Source organism: Gadus chalcogrammus, chromosome 8, assembly GCF_026213295.1.
Source record: "Gadus chalcogrammus isolate NIFS_2021 chromosome 8, NIFS_Gcha_1.0, whole genome shotgun sequence".
Classification (NCBI taxonomy): Eukaryota; Metazoa; Chordata; class Actinopteri; order Gadiformes; family Gadidae; genus Gadus; species Gadus chalcogrammus.
The window spans coordinates 187868-202500 of NC_079419.1; the positions used below are offsets into that span (position 1 = coordinate 187868).

General features: G+C 48.4%; 2 protein-coding genes across 4 annotated transcripts in view; both read right to left on the bottom strand.

Annotated features, from left to right (window-relative positions):
- Window positions 1–4716, bottom strand: part of LOC130388114 (unconventional myosin-VIIa-like) — a 41468-nt gene extending 36752 nt beyond the window's left edge. The window contains exons 1-5 of one of the 3 annotated variants that reach the window (XM_056597456.1): window positions 4406–4716; window positions 4026–4131; window positions 2759–2915; window positions 2411–2487; window positions 2003–2104 (exon numbers count right to left, since the gene is read on the bottom strand). In XM_056597456.1, coding sequence (XP_056453431.1) covers window positions 2003–2104; window positions 2411–2422 — 114 coding nt within the window. In that variant the 5' untranslated portion in view covers window positions 2423–2487; window positions 2759–2915; window positions 4026–4131; window positions 4406–4716. Of the gene's footprint in view, window positions 1–2002; window positions 2105–2410; window positions 2597–2758; window positions 2916–4025; window positions 4132–4307 lie in introns of those variants that run through there. The other 2 variants (XM_056597455.1, XM_056597457.1) reach the window with 2 other exon arrangements.
- A 67-nt stretch (window positions 4717–4783) lies between these two features.
- dis3l2 (DIS3 like 3'-5' exoribonuclease 2) overlaps window positions 4784–14633 on the bottom strand; it is a 22559-nt gene continuing 12709 nt past the window's right edge. The window contains 10 exon segments of the mRNA XM_056597458.1: window positions 4784–6635; window positions 6966–7070; window positions 8720–8824; window positions 10550–10680; window positions 10897–11044; window positions 11557–11643; window positions 12652–12744; window positions 12746–12836; window positions 14031–14110; window positions 14529–14633. The exon segment at window positions 14529–14633 is cut by the window's right edge and continues 129 nt beyond it. Coding sequence (XP_056453433.1) covers window positions 6534–6635; window positions 6966–7070; window positions 8720–8824; window positions 10550–10680; window positions 10897–11044; window positions 11557–11643; window positions 12652–12744; window positions 12746–12836; window positions 14031–14110; window positions 14529–14633 — 1047 coding nt within the window. The 3' untranslated portion in view covers window positions 4784–6533.

A 14633-nucleotide genomic window follows, 5' to 3' on the forward strand; every position in this document is an offset into this window, starting at 1 on the left:
CTAACCTCTAGCCCCTAACCCTAACCCTAGCCTAAACCCTAACCCCTTACCCTAACCCTAGCCTAAAGCCTAACCTCTAACCCCTAACCCTAACCCCAGCTTTAACCCTAACCTCTAACCCCTTACCCTAACCTCTAACCCCTAACCCTAACCCTAGCTTTAACCCTAACCTCTAACCCTACCCTAACCCCTAACCTCTAACCCCTTACCCTAACCTCTAACCCCTAACCCTAACCTCTCACCCCTAACCTAGCCCTATGTTCCCACATCTCACTGGTACCGTTGGATCCGGCCTCCCTTGAGCCACAACATCTTGCATTGAGCTCGGGTTAGCACAACCGTAATCCTGTCTGCTATGCTTTCACCAAATATTGTGCAAAAAGATTACTCATTAATTTACTATAAAGTGCTTCCAAAAATCTTTTGGGATAGGGCATAAATAGAAGGGAAATATGAGGAACACAAGACCTAATTTTGAAAATGTCCTAGAAATATGGGACCATAGGGTTTCATTTTGAGAAAAATCTTAGAAATAAGAAAAAAAAATTGAACTGTGGGAAAATAGGGCTGACCCCATAAAGATAAGCAACCAACAAGCTAACCAAATAACCAACAAGCTGACGAAAACAACCAACCAACCATCTCACCAAATAACCAACAAGCTAACCAACCATCCCACAAGGGGGTCATCCCTATTGTTCCCCGCAATCTATCAATCTTTACGGTAGACTCTCGTAGTCTGTTGTATATTCCCACCCCTAATCATATTGTCTTGCATCAAGGCTTAGCTCTTCCTTTTATTACCCTATCTGTTCTCCATTGTATTGTGCACCCTTGTGGAGAGTTTAAAACTAAATGTCATTATACTTTCACCTCTAATAACGGAAACTATTGAGTCGCTGATCTATTGAATAATCACTGGCACACTTTATTTACAAAACATATATTTAATTGTCAGCTTAGTCTTGTATTGGACTTCAGGAGGGGAACACAGGAAAAAAAAATCCTTAGAATTATGGGAACATAGGGCTTCACAAGTCTCGAACCTGCCAGCCCATCAACTACAACACACCCATGGCATGGAAGCTCTCAACTCTAACCACTGACCAAAAAGCCTAGGTTTCCAATTCAGCCAAGGTGTCCAACGTGGAGCAGTGGTTAACGTCCTCGACTGACATCCGGGAGACCGGGGTTGAATGCCCCCGCTTAAAAAAAGGGTCCTATGTTCCCCAGTCTCATACAAAGAGGACCCGGGGAACATAGGACCCGGGGAACATAGGACCCGGGAAACATAGGACCCGGGGAACATAGGCACGCTCCCCCAACAAGCTTACCAAATAACCAACCAACAAGCTAACCAAATAACCAACCAACAAACTAACCAACCAACCAACCAACCAACCAACCAAGAAACTAACCAAATAACCAACCAACAAGCTAACCAAACAACCAACCAACAAGCTAACCAAACAACCAACCAACAAGCTAACCAAGTAACCAACAAGCTAACCAAATAACCAACCAACAAGCTAACCAAATAACTAACCAACAAACTAACCAACCAACCAACAAGCTAACCAAATAACCAACCAACAAACTAACCAACCAACCAACCAACAAGCTAACCAAGTAACCAACAATCTAACCAAGTAACCAACCAACAAGCTGAAAACTTTTCAACCGTGCGACCAAGCAATCCACCAACCTGCAGGTAACGCATCAGCTCTCCAAATATATACAACATGTATATTTACTTCTCCAAAGAGAACTGGGTCCAAGCAGCATTCAAGAGAGACACTCGGTATTTACAAGGAGTTATTTTGTTGTTTTGATATCTCAAACCACCACATATAGAGACACTCAAACTGGCACACACATATAGACACACTGGCACACACAATCTCTGACACACGCATCTCTGACACACACACACACACACACACACACACACACACACACACACACACACACACACACACACTGGGATGGTGTGTGTAGTTACCTTCCCCTCATCGTCCACCAACAGACATTGATTAGTATCTGCCTTCTTCACCCTGGCCCCAATGGGTACCCCTATTGTGGAGTCCAGCCACACCCACTCCCCCTTCAAAAAGACACACAAAGCATGAACATCAGTTACATTATGTTGAATATCACATATAATATAAATATGACGTCAATCTGCTGGCGTCATGAAGCCTTCAAGATAAACCACCGATCAACTATTTCCTTCCTGGCGGCTTATGGTTCTTCCATAACTGAATAACTGACTTTTAAAGGACACCGCTGCAGGAGAAAGTATTGAGCAACACTGATGCTGCTGGGTGATCTGTGATCACCAATACTGATCCCAGATCACCCAGCAGTCGTGTTTAACGGTTCAATTCACTCATACGTTGTCAGGACTTACCTTTCGCAGCATCTCCCAGCTTTTCTTATTTCATACAAAGCAGAGGTTGGCTCGATGGCATAGTCGGTCTGGCAGGTCTGTCAGAGATGTGCAGGGAGTGAATGACCTCGTTCCAGAAACACATCGATATACATATGCAATATACACTCCTGGCAGTGAATGTAAACATGTAGACCGATGAAAAGAACCTAGGAAGATATAACGCTTCTCCTGCCAATGTCGACTCTAAAATAGATGTTCAAATGATCAAGTTTAACTTCCCAAGTTTCCATTTATCGATGGTCGGGAAACGATGCCAGAATGATTATTGGCACATAATCACCATGCCACGATAGAAGACAGGTTTACCTGACAATCCTTTAAATGAATCTCAGATGGTACCTCCGGGAGACGAGCTGTGGTCTGCTTCCCGTCTGGCAGGAGAGTGAGAGGGCAAAGGAACGGCCCAGCTGATAGCATCCAGATTCTGATCATTTATGGCTCTTTGACTTTGAACTTCCTCAAGCTGCACAAAGAAGGAGTTGGAAAAGAGAAGAACCCTCTGACTTTACAGTAAACCAGCGGGTCACAGGGCGGCGGGGCGGGCCCAGAGGGACCACCTGATTGGGGTCCTTTTCCTCTGGGTTCACTACAGGTAGACTAGGTTTAAGGGCTGGCTTAGAGGAAGGCCTTGGATTCCAACTTCAAACGCCTGAGAAAGGAATTCACATTCAGTTATGTATCTTTTATTTATTCATCCAAATCCAAAATATGAAAAATCACTATATATATATATATATATACACATGATATATATATATGTATATTTAGAATATTATATTATAAAATATACACACAATATAATATGTATATACAGTATATATATCACTGTTACAGAACACTTACAAACAAATGAACGTTGGACACATTTTATCCTTGAAACACAAAATATTCTTACAAATATGAGGAACATGTACTGTACACAAACCGTAAACAAAATAAGGTAGAAAGCAAGAGAGCGCTGTTGGACCTTGGCTGTGACCCTGGCTCCGTAATAAAACCATAAAGGCGTCTATAAATGAAGACTCCAGTAATTGAGGGGTGAGTCTTCCCGGCTTCTCTGGGACAAACTCCAAAGCGTGCTATGCGGTATGCTGGTGGATAAGGGTGAGTCTAAGGCGGGGAAGGTACTAGAAACCTAAGGCGAAAGAAATACGTAACCTAAATAAGCTTTGCTACTGGAGCCTGACGTCAGAGCACAGGCAAACCTGTAGGTCAGAGTGAACAATTAGTGTGATCAAACCATTTTCCATCATCTTTGTATTATCTGGTGTTGTGTACTCAAACATACATGTGTGCATTAATAATGCCAGGAAGGACTTTTCCCCAGGCGGCCTGTAAAACATACAACAACCAGTTAATCTGATCATTCTATATATAATATAGATGAACTAAATTAACTGGTTGCTGCATTTATTTTAACTATCATTCAGCATGTATTTATGGCCACCGTAAACCACGGCATTGTTCGCCTCATTAGGAGGGTGGACGCCCTGCTGTGCGGACGTGGAAGCAGAGTTTAGTTCACAGCACTGCGGGGGGGCAGTCGAGTGCAGGAGGGCGTGTTCAGCCTGACCTGCGGAGATCCATCGCCCAGCGGAAGACGTCAGGGTCGCTGAGAAGGCAGGACTCCTGGAAGAGCGATGCAGCTTAGAGGTCTGGGGGAGTTCCTGAAGAGATCGCTGTGCAATTCACAATGCGTTGTTTATTTTATGGTGATCTTTTTATATTATTATGTAACTTAAAAGGCAATCAATTCTACTTAATGTAGGAATGCTCGCTGGTAAATTCAAGTGATACCTCCGTTAGTCAAAAATGAGTCAACCAACAAATTAAGATCTTAAAATAATGCATTTACCTAAACGGTTGATGCCGATAATGTTATAATTAAGATTTATCATTAGAGTAGGCTACTACCAGCATTAATAAAAGTAAAGAAGTTTCCAATTTAAATACCAAAAGGTGGACCCGGGTCAATGTTGACCTTAATATTAAATCCCAGGAAGTAGACCGAAGACGCACCTATAAGAGCCCGGTGCCAAGGGGATCATGGTTTCATTTCATAAATAGACACACCCGGATGATAATCAAGAACACATGGGATTCGTCATTTGCCCATTATCTTAAATATACCCTCCCGAAGACGCAGAGGATGTAATTAATAATTGTAAAACTGTGATGTCAACATGTACGTCACAGGACTACGAATCAATTAAGTTGCCAGTTGTAAAAAAAAAAAGGCTTGCTTCAGTCTTAACAATGAATAAATAAGATAATACATAAATAAGACAATACATAAGTGAAGAGCCAGAGTTCTTGTCCGCAAAGGACAGCTGGTGTCAATGGATTTATTGAACAATTAATGAAGACCTCAAACATTGGCGCTGCGTGAAATGGTTCTGATTAAATATACAGTTTGTTTTTGCATAACTCAAGAGAAACAATTTCACACATTTGAAAACCAAGGAAACCTAACAATGTAAATGAAACTGATGAGAATATATTTGAAGCTTTGAAGATCTGTCAATACACATACACATTTCTCTTTAGCCTTAAAAAAATATATTAAAATACTGCACTTTAAAATAACGAAAAAAGGTGTGATGAACTGTAACTATGTTTGTGACAAATAAAATATCCAGTATTTACCACAGTCCATGAACATAATACTACAAATGTGTAACGGGAATCGACCCAAACCTTGTTCAAATTTAAAAACAAAGATTAATAAAAAAGCGGTTAAAATGCCATTCATCTTTGACGCGAACGTGTTTAAGGAGATGAACAACAAAAAACGGAACCAGTAGAAGTATAATGTGTGGTTGGAGTGGCCTGACTAAGTTCAAGCACATCAGACAAAGCCTAAATCGTAACTTATGGATAAGTTTAGCGTGTTGCGTAGATGAATACGTCATCACAGACAGAAGGTTAACAGCTGATTAGATTACGCTGTAGCTCTACCGCACACTGAGCTAAGGGCGACCCCCTCCTCCGCAAAATAAAGTAGAAAAAAGGCAGAACAAGGAACTCCGGTACACATTAAAGACCATGAATCTCAAGGCCTCTTCACAACTTAAAATGACAGTTAACATTTGTCCAAGGCATTTCCTCCACAATAGAACCTTAACTTTTAAAGAATTAAAAGAAATGTCTTTCTACTCGTGCAAGTCTCTCTAGCCGTCGTCAGACTCCCTCTGGGATCCAACAGATGAACTACATTTGACGCACAAAAAATATGGTAGAGTGAAAAAAAGTCAATACATTCATTATTTAAAGAAATCATTTTTACATTAGGTGGCGGGGTATCTTGAACATGTTGTTGAGTACGAGTCCTTTTAGAAACCTAAGAGGCATATTGAGAACAGCCTGGACCTCAATGTACAAGAAGGAAATCAATTTGACAAGCAAATCTTCACTTTCAAATTAAAAGGATTTTTGGTTTCCCGATTACACCGACTTTAAATTGGCACGGACAAATATCCAGAAAGCTGGGATATAAAATATGATTCTCAAAATGCAAACTTTCTACGACAGCTTTGTTCGTTTAAATTGAACTGTGTAAAGATTAATCAAAATCAAGTCCAATTCACCAAATGTTACGGTCTTCAAACATAAGACCAGATCACATAAAAACCCAACAAGGATTTTAAAAAGGATTATGACCAAAAAAAGTCACTTTGGTTAAAACAGGCTGTGTTAATAAGATAATGCGTTAATTAACGAATTTTCTGGTTTGTTTGAATATATGTTTGAGTTGCTTTTATACGGTGTATAGAAGCTTGCATGCAAAACATTTATCAGACATTAATGATACTAAGGCCCGTTTGGGAAGAAGGCGGATAGGTTGATTTAACTGCCAGCGAGTTAAACAGTAGTTGACTTTACCTTTAACTGCAACTAAACATCTCCCTAATCAATCACATTTTCATCCGTCCTATCCTACTATCGCTAACATCTAAATCACAACATAAAAACATGTGCAATTCAACGGAGCAAGGTAAAAGTACTCCTATTCTTTTCTTTGTATGCTGCCCTAGATGTGTCCACGGGATGTCAGTGATGAGGTTACTTGGTCGTTTGTTCTTTAGGCTTCCTTGTCCAGGGGCCTCTTGAGCAAGGCACTGTACTTAAGGGCAGCCTCGTCCGCTCGGAGCTGCACCTCCACCAAGGAGAACACGGAGATGACCTGCAGGGAGGACGGGTTGGACAGGAGGGCTTACTGGTCGACAGAAGCACCCCGAAATACAAACAGTATTCTGAAGGCCGAACCAGCAGGGAGGGAGGGGGGGAGAGCGCTCGCTCGCGCTCGCTCTCTCTCTCTCTCTCTCTCTCTCTCTCTCTCTCTCTCTCTCTCTCTCTCTCTCTCTCTCTCTCTCTCTCTCTCTCTCTCTCTCTCTCTCTCTCTCTCTCTCTCTCTCTCTCTCTCTCTCTCTCTCTCTCTCTCTCTCTCTCTCTCTCTCTCTCTCTCTCTCTCTCTCTCTCTCTCTCTCTCTCTCTCTCTCTCTCTCTCTCTCACCTGGCGGACGGCAGCTCCTCCGGGGCCCTCCGGGGCCCACACCAGGGTGATCTCTCCCCTCTTCCCCACCCGGTGGTGCTTGAAGGACTCCAGACCCACCATGGACTAGAGACAGAGACAGAGACAGAGACAGAGACAGAGACAGAGACAGAGACAGAGACAGAGACAGAGACAGAGACAGACAGACAGACAGACAGACAGACAGACAGACAGACAGACAGACAGACAGACAGACAGACAGACAGACAGACAGACAGACAGACAGACAGACAGACAGACAGACAGACAGACAGACAGACAGACAGACAGACAGACAGACAGACAGACAGACAGACAGACAGACAGACAGACAGACAGACAGACAGACAGACAGACAGACAGACAGACAGACAGACAGACAGACAGACAGACAGACAGACAGACAGACAGACAGACAGACAGACAGACAGACAGACAGACAGACAGACAGACAGACAGACAGACAGACAGACAGACAGACAGACAGACAGACAGACAGACAGACAGACAGACAGACAGACAGACAGACAGACAGACAGACAGACAGACAGACAGACAGACAGACAGACAGACAGACAGACAGACAGACAGACAGACAGACAGACAGACAGACAGACAGACAGACAGACAGACAGACAGACAGACAGACAGACAGACAGACAGACAGACAGACAGACAGACAGACAGACAGACAGACAGACAGACAGACAGACAGACAGACAGACAGACAGACAGACAGACAGACAGACAGACAGACAGACAGACAGACAGACAGACAGACAGACAGACAGACAGACAGACAGACAGACAGACAGACAGACAGACAGACAGACAGACAGACAGACAGACAGACAGACAGACAGACAGACAGACAGACAGACAGACAGACAGACAGACAGACAGACAGACAGACAGACAGACAGACAGACAGACAGACAGACAGACAGACAGACAGACAGACAGACAGACAGACAGACAGACAGACAGACAGACAGACAGACAGACAGACAGACAGACAGACAGACAGACAGACAGACAGACAGACAGACAGACAGACAGACAGACAGACAGACAGACAGACAGACAGACAGACAGACAGACAGACAGACAGACAGACAGACAGACAGACAGACAGACAGACAGACAGACAGACAGACAGACAGACAGACAGACAGACAGACAGACAGACAGACAGACAGACAGACAGACAGACAGACAGACAGACAGACAGACAGACAGACAGACAGACAGACAGACAGACAGACAGACAGACAGACAGACAGACAGACAGACAGACAGACAGACAGACAGACAGACAGACAGACAGACAGACAGACAGACAGACAGACAGACAGACAGACAGACAGACAGACAGACAGACAGACAGACAGACAGACAGACAGACAGACAGACAGACAGACAGACAGACAGACAGACAGACAGACAGACAGATTAATTGATATTCATTATTGCTCGTTGTTGAGGAGAAGATTCTAGCCAATGGGACACGAGTAGTGAACTCTGGTCACTGTTCTTAGCCTATGGGGAGAGGGCAGACATCACGGTTTGAACCCACAATACAGCTTCCTGCCTGGCATGATGGCCCACCAGGAGGTGGTACCAGGAGAGGGTACCAGGAGGTGGTACCAGGAGGTGGTACCAGGAGGTGGTACCAGGAGGTGGTACCAGGAGGTGGTACCAGGAGGGGGTACCAGGAGGTGGTACCAGGAGCTCACCTTGCAGTAGATGCGTTTCTGCACGCCGTAGCTGAGGACCAGCACGTCAAAGGACTCGTCAAGAACCCCCGACACCATGGCCTCAGACTCCAGGGGTCCACACTCCTAGAACACACACACACACACACACACACACACACACACACACACACACACACACACACACACACACACACACACACACACACACACACACACACACACACACACACACACACACACACACACACACACACACACACACCTTCAGTAAGAGACCTCCGTAGAACTGCCGCCATTACCCTGATCCCAACAACCCTAAGGGCCGTTACAGAGTCGACGCATCGCTACGCATACGCGTCCAGAAGGCTCTGCCACGCGACGCTTCGGCCGCCATTATACGTCGACGCGTAGCAAAACGTGTCCTCCCAATTTTTGATACGCGACGCGCCGATCAATGCAATACCATGCGTCGTCGGTGGGGGCGATACTAAAAATATTGTACATTATTTCCACTATAGGTTATATTTACAGAAGAACATATAAGAGGATGCGGCAACGTGATAAGAATGACATTCACGTCTCTTGGACTAATTACCTGTCCCAATTTATGCGAACCCTTCCACAGGGGAAAAGTGCTATTCTGATGCGCGACAAACAGCTGATGCGGGATTGTGAGCCATTTTAATGATCTTCTTGTCACCCGATATTCGTTCTATTGCTGGCCTTATTTGTTTTAGTGTTAGCCTACCGGTATTTTAATTATTTACGTAATGTTTTGTGTTCACGTTCTGTGTGAAACATAAGTGTTCATGTTCTGTGTGAAACATAAGTTCAGTAGCCTCTTTGAGTGAATGAAATTTGAAAGCGTGAGTGTGTAGTGAATGAAGAATGTGTGCGTGTATGGTGGGTCCAGTTTCTGTGTTTGATAAATAAACCCCTTTTCTCTAATGTTTCCTACCATATCATTTCTGTGGACATTATGCGCTATAGCTTTGGCTATAGGCCTACACTTAAATAATTCATTCATCCGTCAAAGCAGTAGCTCGTTGTATAAACATTTTATATGGATATGAATTAATGAGTTTGACGTAAACCAAATTAGTTAACTTGTGCAACATGATAACTAATGAATCAAAAGTCATGCTTCCAAGTGACCAATGTGTATACATTTATTGGTCAGTGCGCATACCCAATCGTAGCACATTGTACTGGTGGGGAAACACGGCAGCATCTGACAATAATAATTTGCCAGCTGCTCCCTCACAAGGGCCGGTTTTGGTGAGAGTCGGGAAGATATCGGATGACTCGCGAAAGGAGATCATCAAACTTTGGCGCCGACATCCGAAAATACTGTTAATGCCTCTCCTCGTCCAGGCTTCGCATTGCTCCAGAGAAACAAATTCCCCATCCTGATCTCGTGTTGTATTTAAAGGGCGCACATACCACCGCCTATCACTGCGCTTCATCACTCTTCTTCCGTAGCCACTTTGATCGGAATGTCACCTGGAACGTCTCCCGCGACTCTGCTGCCACCCATGGCGTGAGTGCTGTATTGCATGTCATGCTTTGTCCGCGATGTTCGCGTATGCTGTGTAGACGATGAATGGAAGCGCGTCACTCGCGTCGTTTACACGCGTTGCTCGTGTTGACTATGTAACGGCCCTAAGACTGTTTAGGGTTAGGGTTAGCTAACCATAACCTTAAAACAGTATTAGGGTTGTTGGGTTAGCTAACCCTAACCCAACAACCCTAATACTGTTTTTCCTAATCCCAACTTCAGTGAACATAATAAGGTGCTATGATCCCCATGACGACACATGTGGTAACCATGGCAACGTTTCCCCTCACCCTGACGAACACCCCGAAGAAGAGCTCGCTGCTGAGCTCCTGGACCCTCTTGGAGGCCGTCTTCCTGTCGTTGCAGTGGGAGGCCTGCTTCTGGACCGCCTCCACACCCAGGCCCAGAGCAGGCCCGCAGCCTGGACACACACACACACTTAGTACCAACACACACACACACACACACACACACGCAGGCCCGCAGCCTGGACACACACACACACTTAGTACCAACACACACACACACACACACACACACACACACACACACACACACACACACACACACACACACACACACACACACACACACACACACACACACACACACACACACACACAGCGGGGGGGGGTACCGAGTGAGGCGGCCAGCAGCCGGTGCACCACCAGGTCGGGGTAGCGGCGGATGGGGGAGGTGAAGTGGGTGTAGCGCGGCACGTTGAGGGCGTAGTGCTGGAACAGAGCCTCGTCCTTCAGGGCCCCCGTGCAGAAGTACAGCGCCATCTGGTGGGGGGGGGCACGAGGCTCAGTCACATGACGAAACAGACGGCACTGTTCAAGGAGAGGCTACTGGGGGGTTGGACTGGGGGGGGTTAGACTGGGGGGGGGGTTAGACTGGGGGGGGGGGTAGACTGGGGGGGGGGGTTAGACTGGGGGGGGGGGGTTTGACTGGGGGGGGGTTAGACTGGGGGGGGGGGGGTAGACTGGGGGGGGGGTTAGACTGGGGGGGGGTTAGACTGGGGGGGGGGGTTAGACTGGGGGGGGGGGTTAGGCTGGGGGGGGGGGTTAGACTGGGGGGGGTTAGGCTGGGGGGGGGGGTTAGACGGGGGGGGGTTAGACTGGGGGGGGGGGGTTAGACTGGGGGGTTAGACTGGGGGGTTAGACTGGGGGGGGGGGGTTAGACTGGGGGGGGGGGGGGTTAGACTGGGGGGTTAGACTGGGGGGGGGGGGGTTAGACTTTGGGGGGGGGGTTAGACTGGGGGGTTGGACTGGGGGTCGTGTGGGCGACCTCTGACCTGCATGGGTTTGGAGCACATCTTGGTGAGCACCTCCTTCCTGGCGCCGGCGTACTGGTCGTCCCCCAGGGAGCGGTGGAGACTGGCCTGGGGGGTCAGGGGGGTCAGGGGGGGTCAGGGGGGGGGTTAGGGCCGTGACAAACACACCGTGGATCAGCGGCGCGATACATTCTGGGACATGACTAACTTTTGAATGCTTTTTTATTGCGCGTTTTGGGAATCTTCTACTTTGAAACGGCCGTAATAAAAACAGATTATTTGATTGAAACCATAAACCTTTATCTTAAAAGATTACACTGGTGCACATCCTCTTATGATCAGACATCAGGACATTAGAATCATGATTAACACATTACTTAATGCAGTACTATGCGTTAAAAAAATTCGAACTAACCAATGGTTAACAGTCAACTAATGTCTAGTAACCATTACTTTGCATTAGTTAATGCAGTTATAAGAGTTAGCATAGGGCTAACCCTGTGATGCTACGCTCTGACGCTCAGTACTGACGTGCAGTAATAAGAGTTAGCATAGGGCTAACCCTGTGATGCTACACTCTGACGCTCAGTACTGACGTGCAGTAATAAGAGTTAGCATAGGGCTAACCCTGTGATGCTACGCTCTGACGCTCAGTACTGACGTGCAGTAATAAGAGTTAGCGTAGGGCTAACCCTGTGATGCTACGCTCTGACGCTCAGTACTGACGTGCAGTAATAAGAGTTAGCGTAGGGCTAACCCTGTGATGCTACGCTCTGACGCTCAGTACTGACGTGCAGTAATAAGAGTTAGCGTAGGGCTAACCCTGTGAGGCTACGCTCTGACGCTCAGTACTGACGTGCAGTAATAAGAGTTAGCATAGGGCTAACCCTGTGATGCTACGCTCTGACGCTCAGTACTGACGTGCAGTAATAAGAGTTAGCGTAGAGCTAACCCTGTGATGCTACGCTCTGACGCTCAGTACTGACGTGCAGTAATAAGAGTTAGCGTAGAGCTAACCCTGTGATGCTACGCTCTGACGCTCAGTACTGACGTGCAGTAATAAGAGTTAGCGTAGGGCTAACCCTGTGATGCTACGCTCTGACGCTCAGTACTGACGTGCAGTGCCCCGGCGGAGGACAGGTCCACGGCCACGCCCATCTGGTCGCAGAACTCCTGCAGCTCGTCCACCATCTTGGTCTGGGGGGGGGGGGTGGCGGCGCAGCATGGCCTCCTGGGGGAAGGAGCGGTAGATCTGGTGGGCCACCGCCATGTTGGCCAGCAGCATGAACTCCTCCACCAGCCTGGAGACAAAGAGGAGGAGGAGGTCAGAGCCTGGAACGTTACGCAGGGAGGAGGAGGACGAGGAGGAGGTCAGAGCCTGGAACGTTACGCAGGGAGGAGGAGGACGAGGAGGTCAGAGCCTGGAACGTTACGCAGGGAGGAGGAGGAGGAGGAGGTCAGAGCCTGGAACGTTACGCAGGGAGGAGGAGGAGGAGGAGGACGAGTGGGTGGGTGGAGGAGGAGGAGGTCAGAGCCTGGAACGTTACGCAGGGAGGAGGAGGAGGAGGAGGTCAGAGCCTGGAACGTTACGCAGGGAGGAGGAGGAGGAGGAGGTCAGAGCCTGGAACGTTACGCAGGGAGGAGGAGGAGGAGGAGGAGTGGGTGGAGGAGGAGGAAGAGGAGGAGGAGGAGGAGGACGAGTGGGAGGAAGAGGAGTGGGAGGTCAGAGCCTGGAACGTAACGCAGGGAGGAGGAGTGGGAGGAGGAGGAGGAAGAGGAGGACGAGTGGGTCGAGGAGGAGGAAGATGAAGAGGAGGACGAGGAGGAGTGGGAGGAAGAGGAGGAGGAGGAGGAGTGGGAGGAGGAGGAGGAGTGGGAGGAGGAGGAGGAGGAGTGGGAGGAGGAGGAGGAGTGGGAGGAGGAGGAGGAGGTCAGAGCCTGGAACGTTACGCAGGGAGGAGGAGGAGTGGGTGGAGGAGGAGGAAGAGGAAGAGGAGGAGTGGGAGGAGGAGGAGGAGTGGGAGGAGGAGGAGGAGGAGGAGGAGGAGGAGGAGGAGGAGTGGGAGGAGGAGGAGGAGGAGTGGGAGGAGGAGGAGGAGGAGGAGGAGTGGGAGGAGGAGTGGGAGGAGGAGGAGCAGGAGGAGCATGATGAAGAGGAAGAGGACGACGAGTGGGAGGAGGAGCAGGAGGTCAGAGCCTGGAACGTTACGCAGGGAGGAGGAGGAGGAGGAGGAGGAGGACGGAGGACGAGTGGGCGGAGGAGGAGGTCAGGGCCTGGAACGTTATGCAGGGAGGAGGAGGAGGAAGAGGAAGAGGAAGAGGAGGGGGAGGAGGACGACAGAGCCCAGAACATTACGCAGCGTTTATAACCCTTCAGTCTATCACACCAGGTTCTCTCATGGTCGTGATAAAGTGGGGGTTCCTGTTTTGAGGAAAAGTTTGTTTTTTCAAATCCAGAGATGTGATTGGACGAGCCTAGGGAGATGGTGACTCACTTGTTGCTGTCTCGGTACTGGTAGACGTAGCAGCCCTGCGGCATCATGCTGTCCTTGTCCAGAGTGAAGGACAGCTTCAGCTGGGGTTGGGGACAGCATTACTCACCAAAGGCAGACTGTTCATATTGCATACTGAAATAACCTCTCTGTTCTCCAGAAAGGATTTAAAAAGGTTCAATGTGTAATATCCACAGCAAGGGTCTCTCAATCAAAATCAGAACAAAAGAGTCGTTTGGGGACATTGTGAGTTAGTGTGGAAGAGTCGTCTTCACCACCATGGCTGATAAAACTATCCAACTCCTACCCCGCCCCTACCCCGCCCCTCCCCCCCTTCCCCTCCCCCCCTCCCCGCCCCTCCCCTACCCTCCAGCCCGGCCCCTCCCCTACCCTCCAGCCCCCCCCCTCCCCCCCGCCCCTACCCCACCCCCACCCCACCCCCCCCCCCCCCCCCCCCCCCCCCCCCCGGTCCCTCCCCTCCCCCCCTCCCCTCCCGCCCACCTGGTCCAGCCGCAGGGCGCCGCCGTCGAAGCGCTGCTGGCGGAGCTGCTGGGCCAGGGCGTGCAGGCGCAGCACGGCCTGGTGGACCTCGTCCAGGGGGTGGCG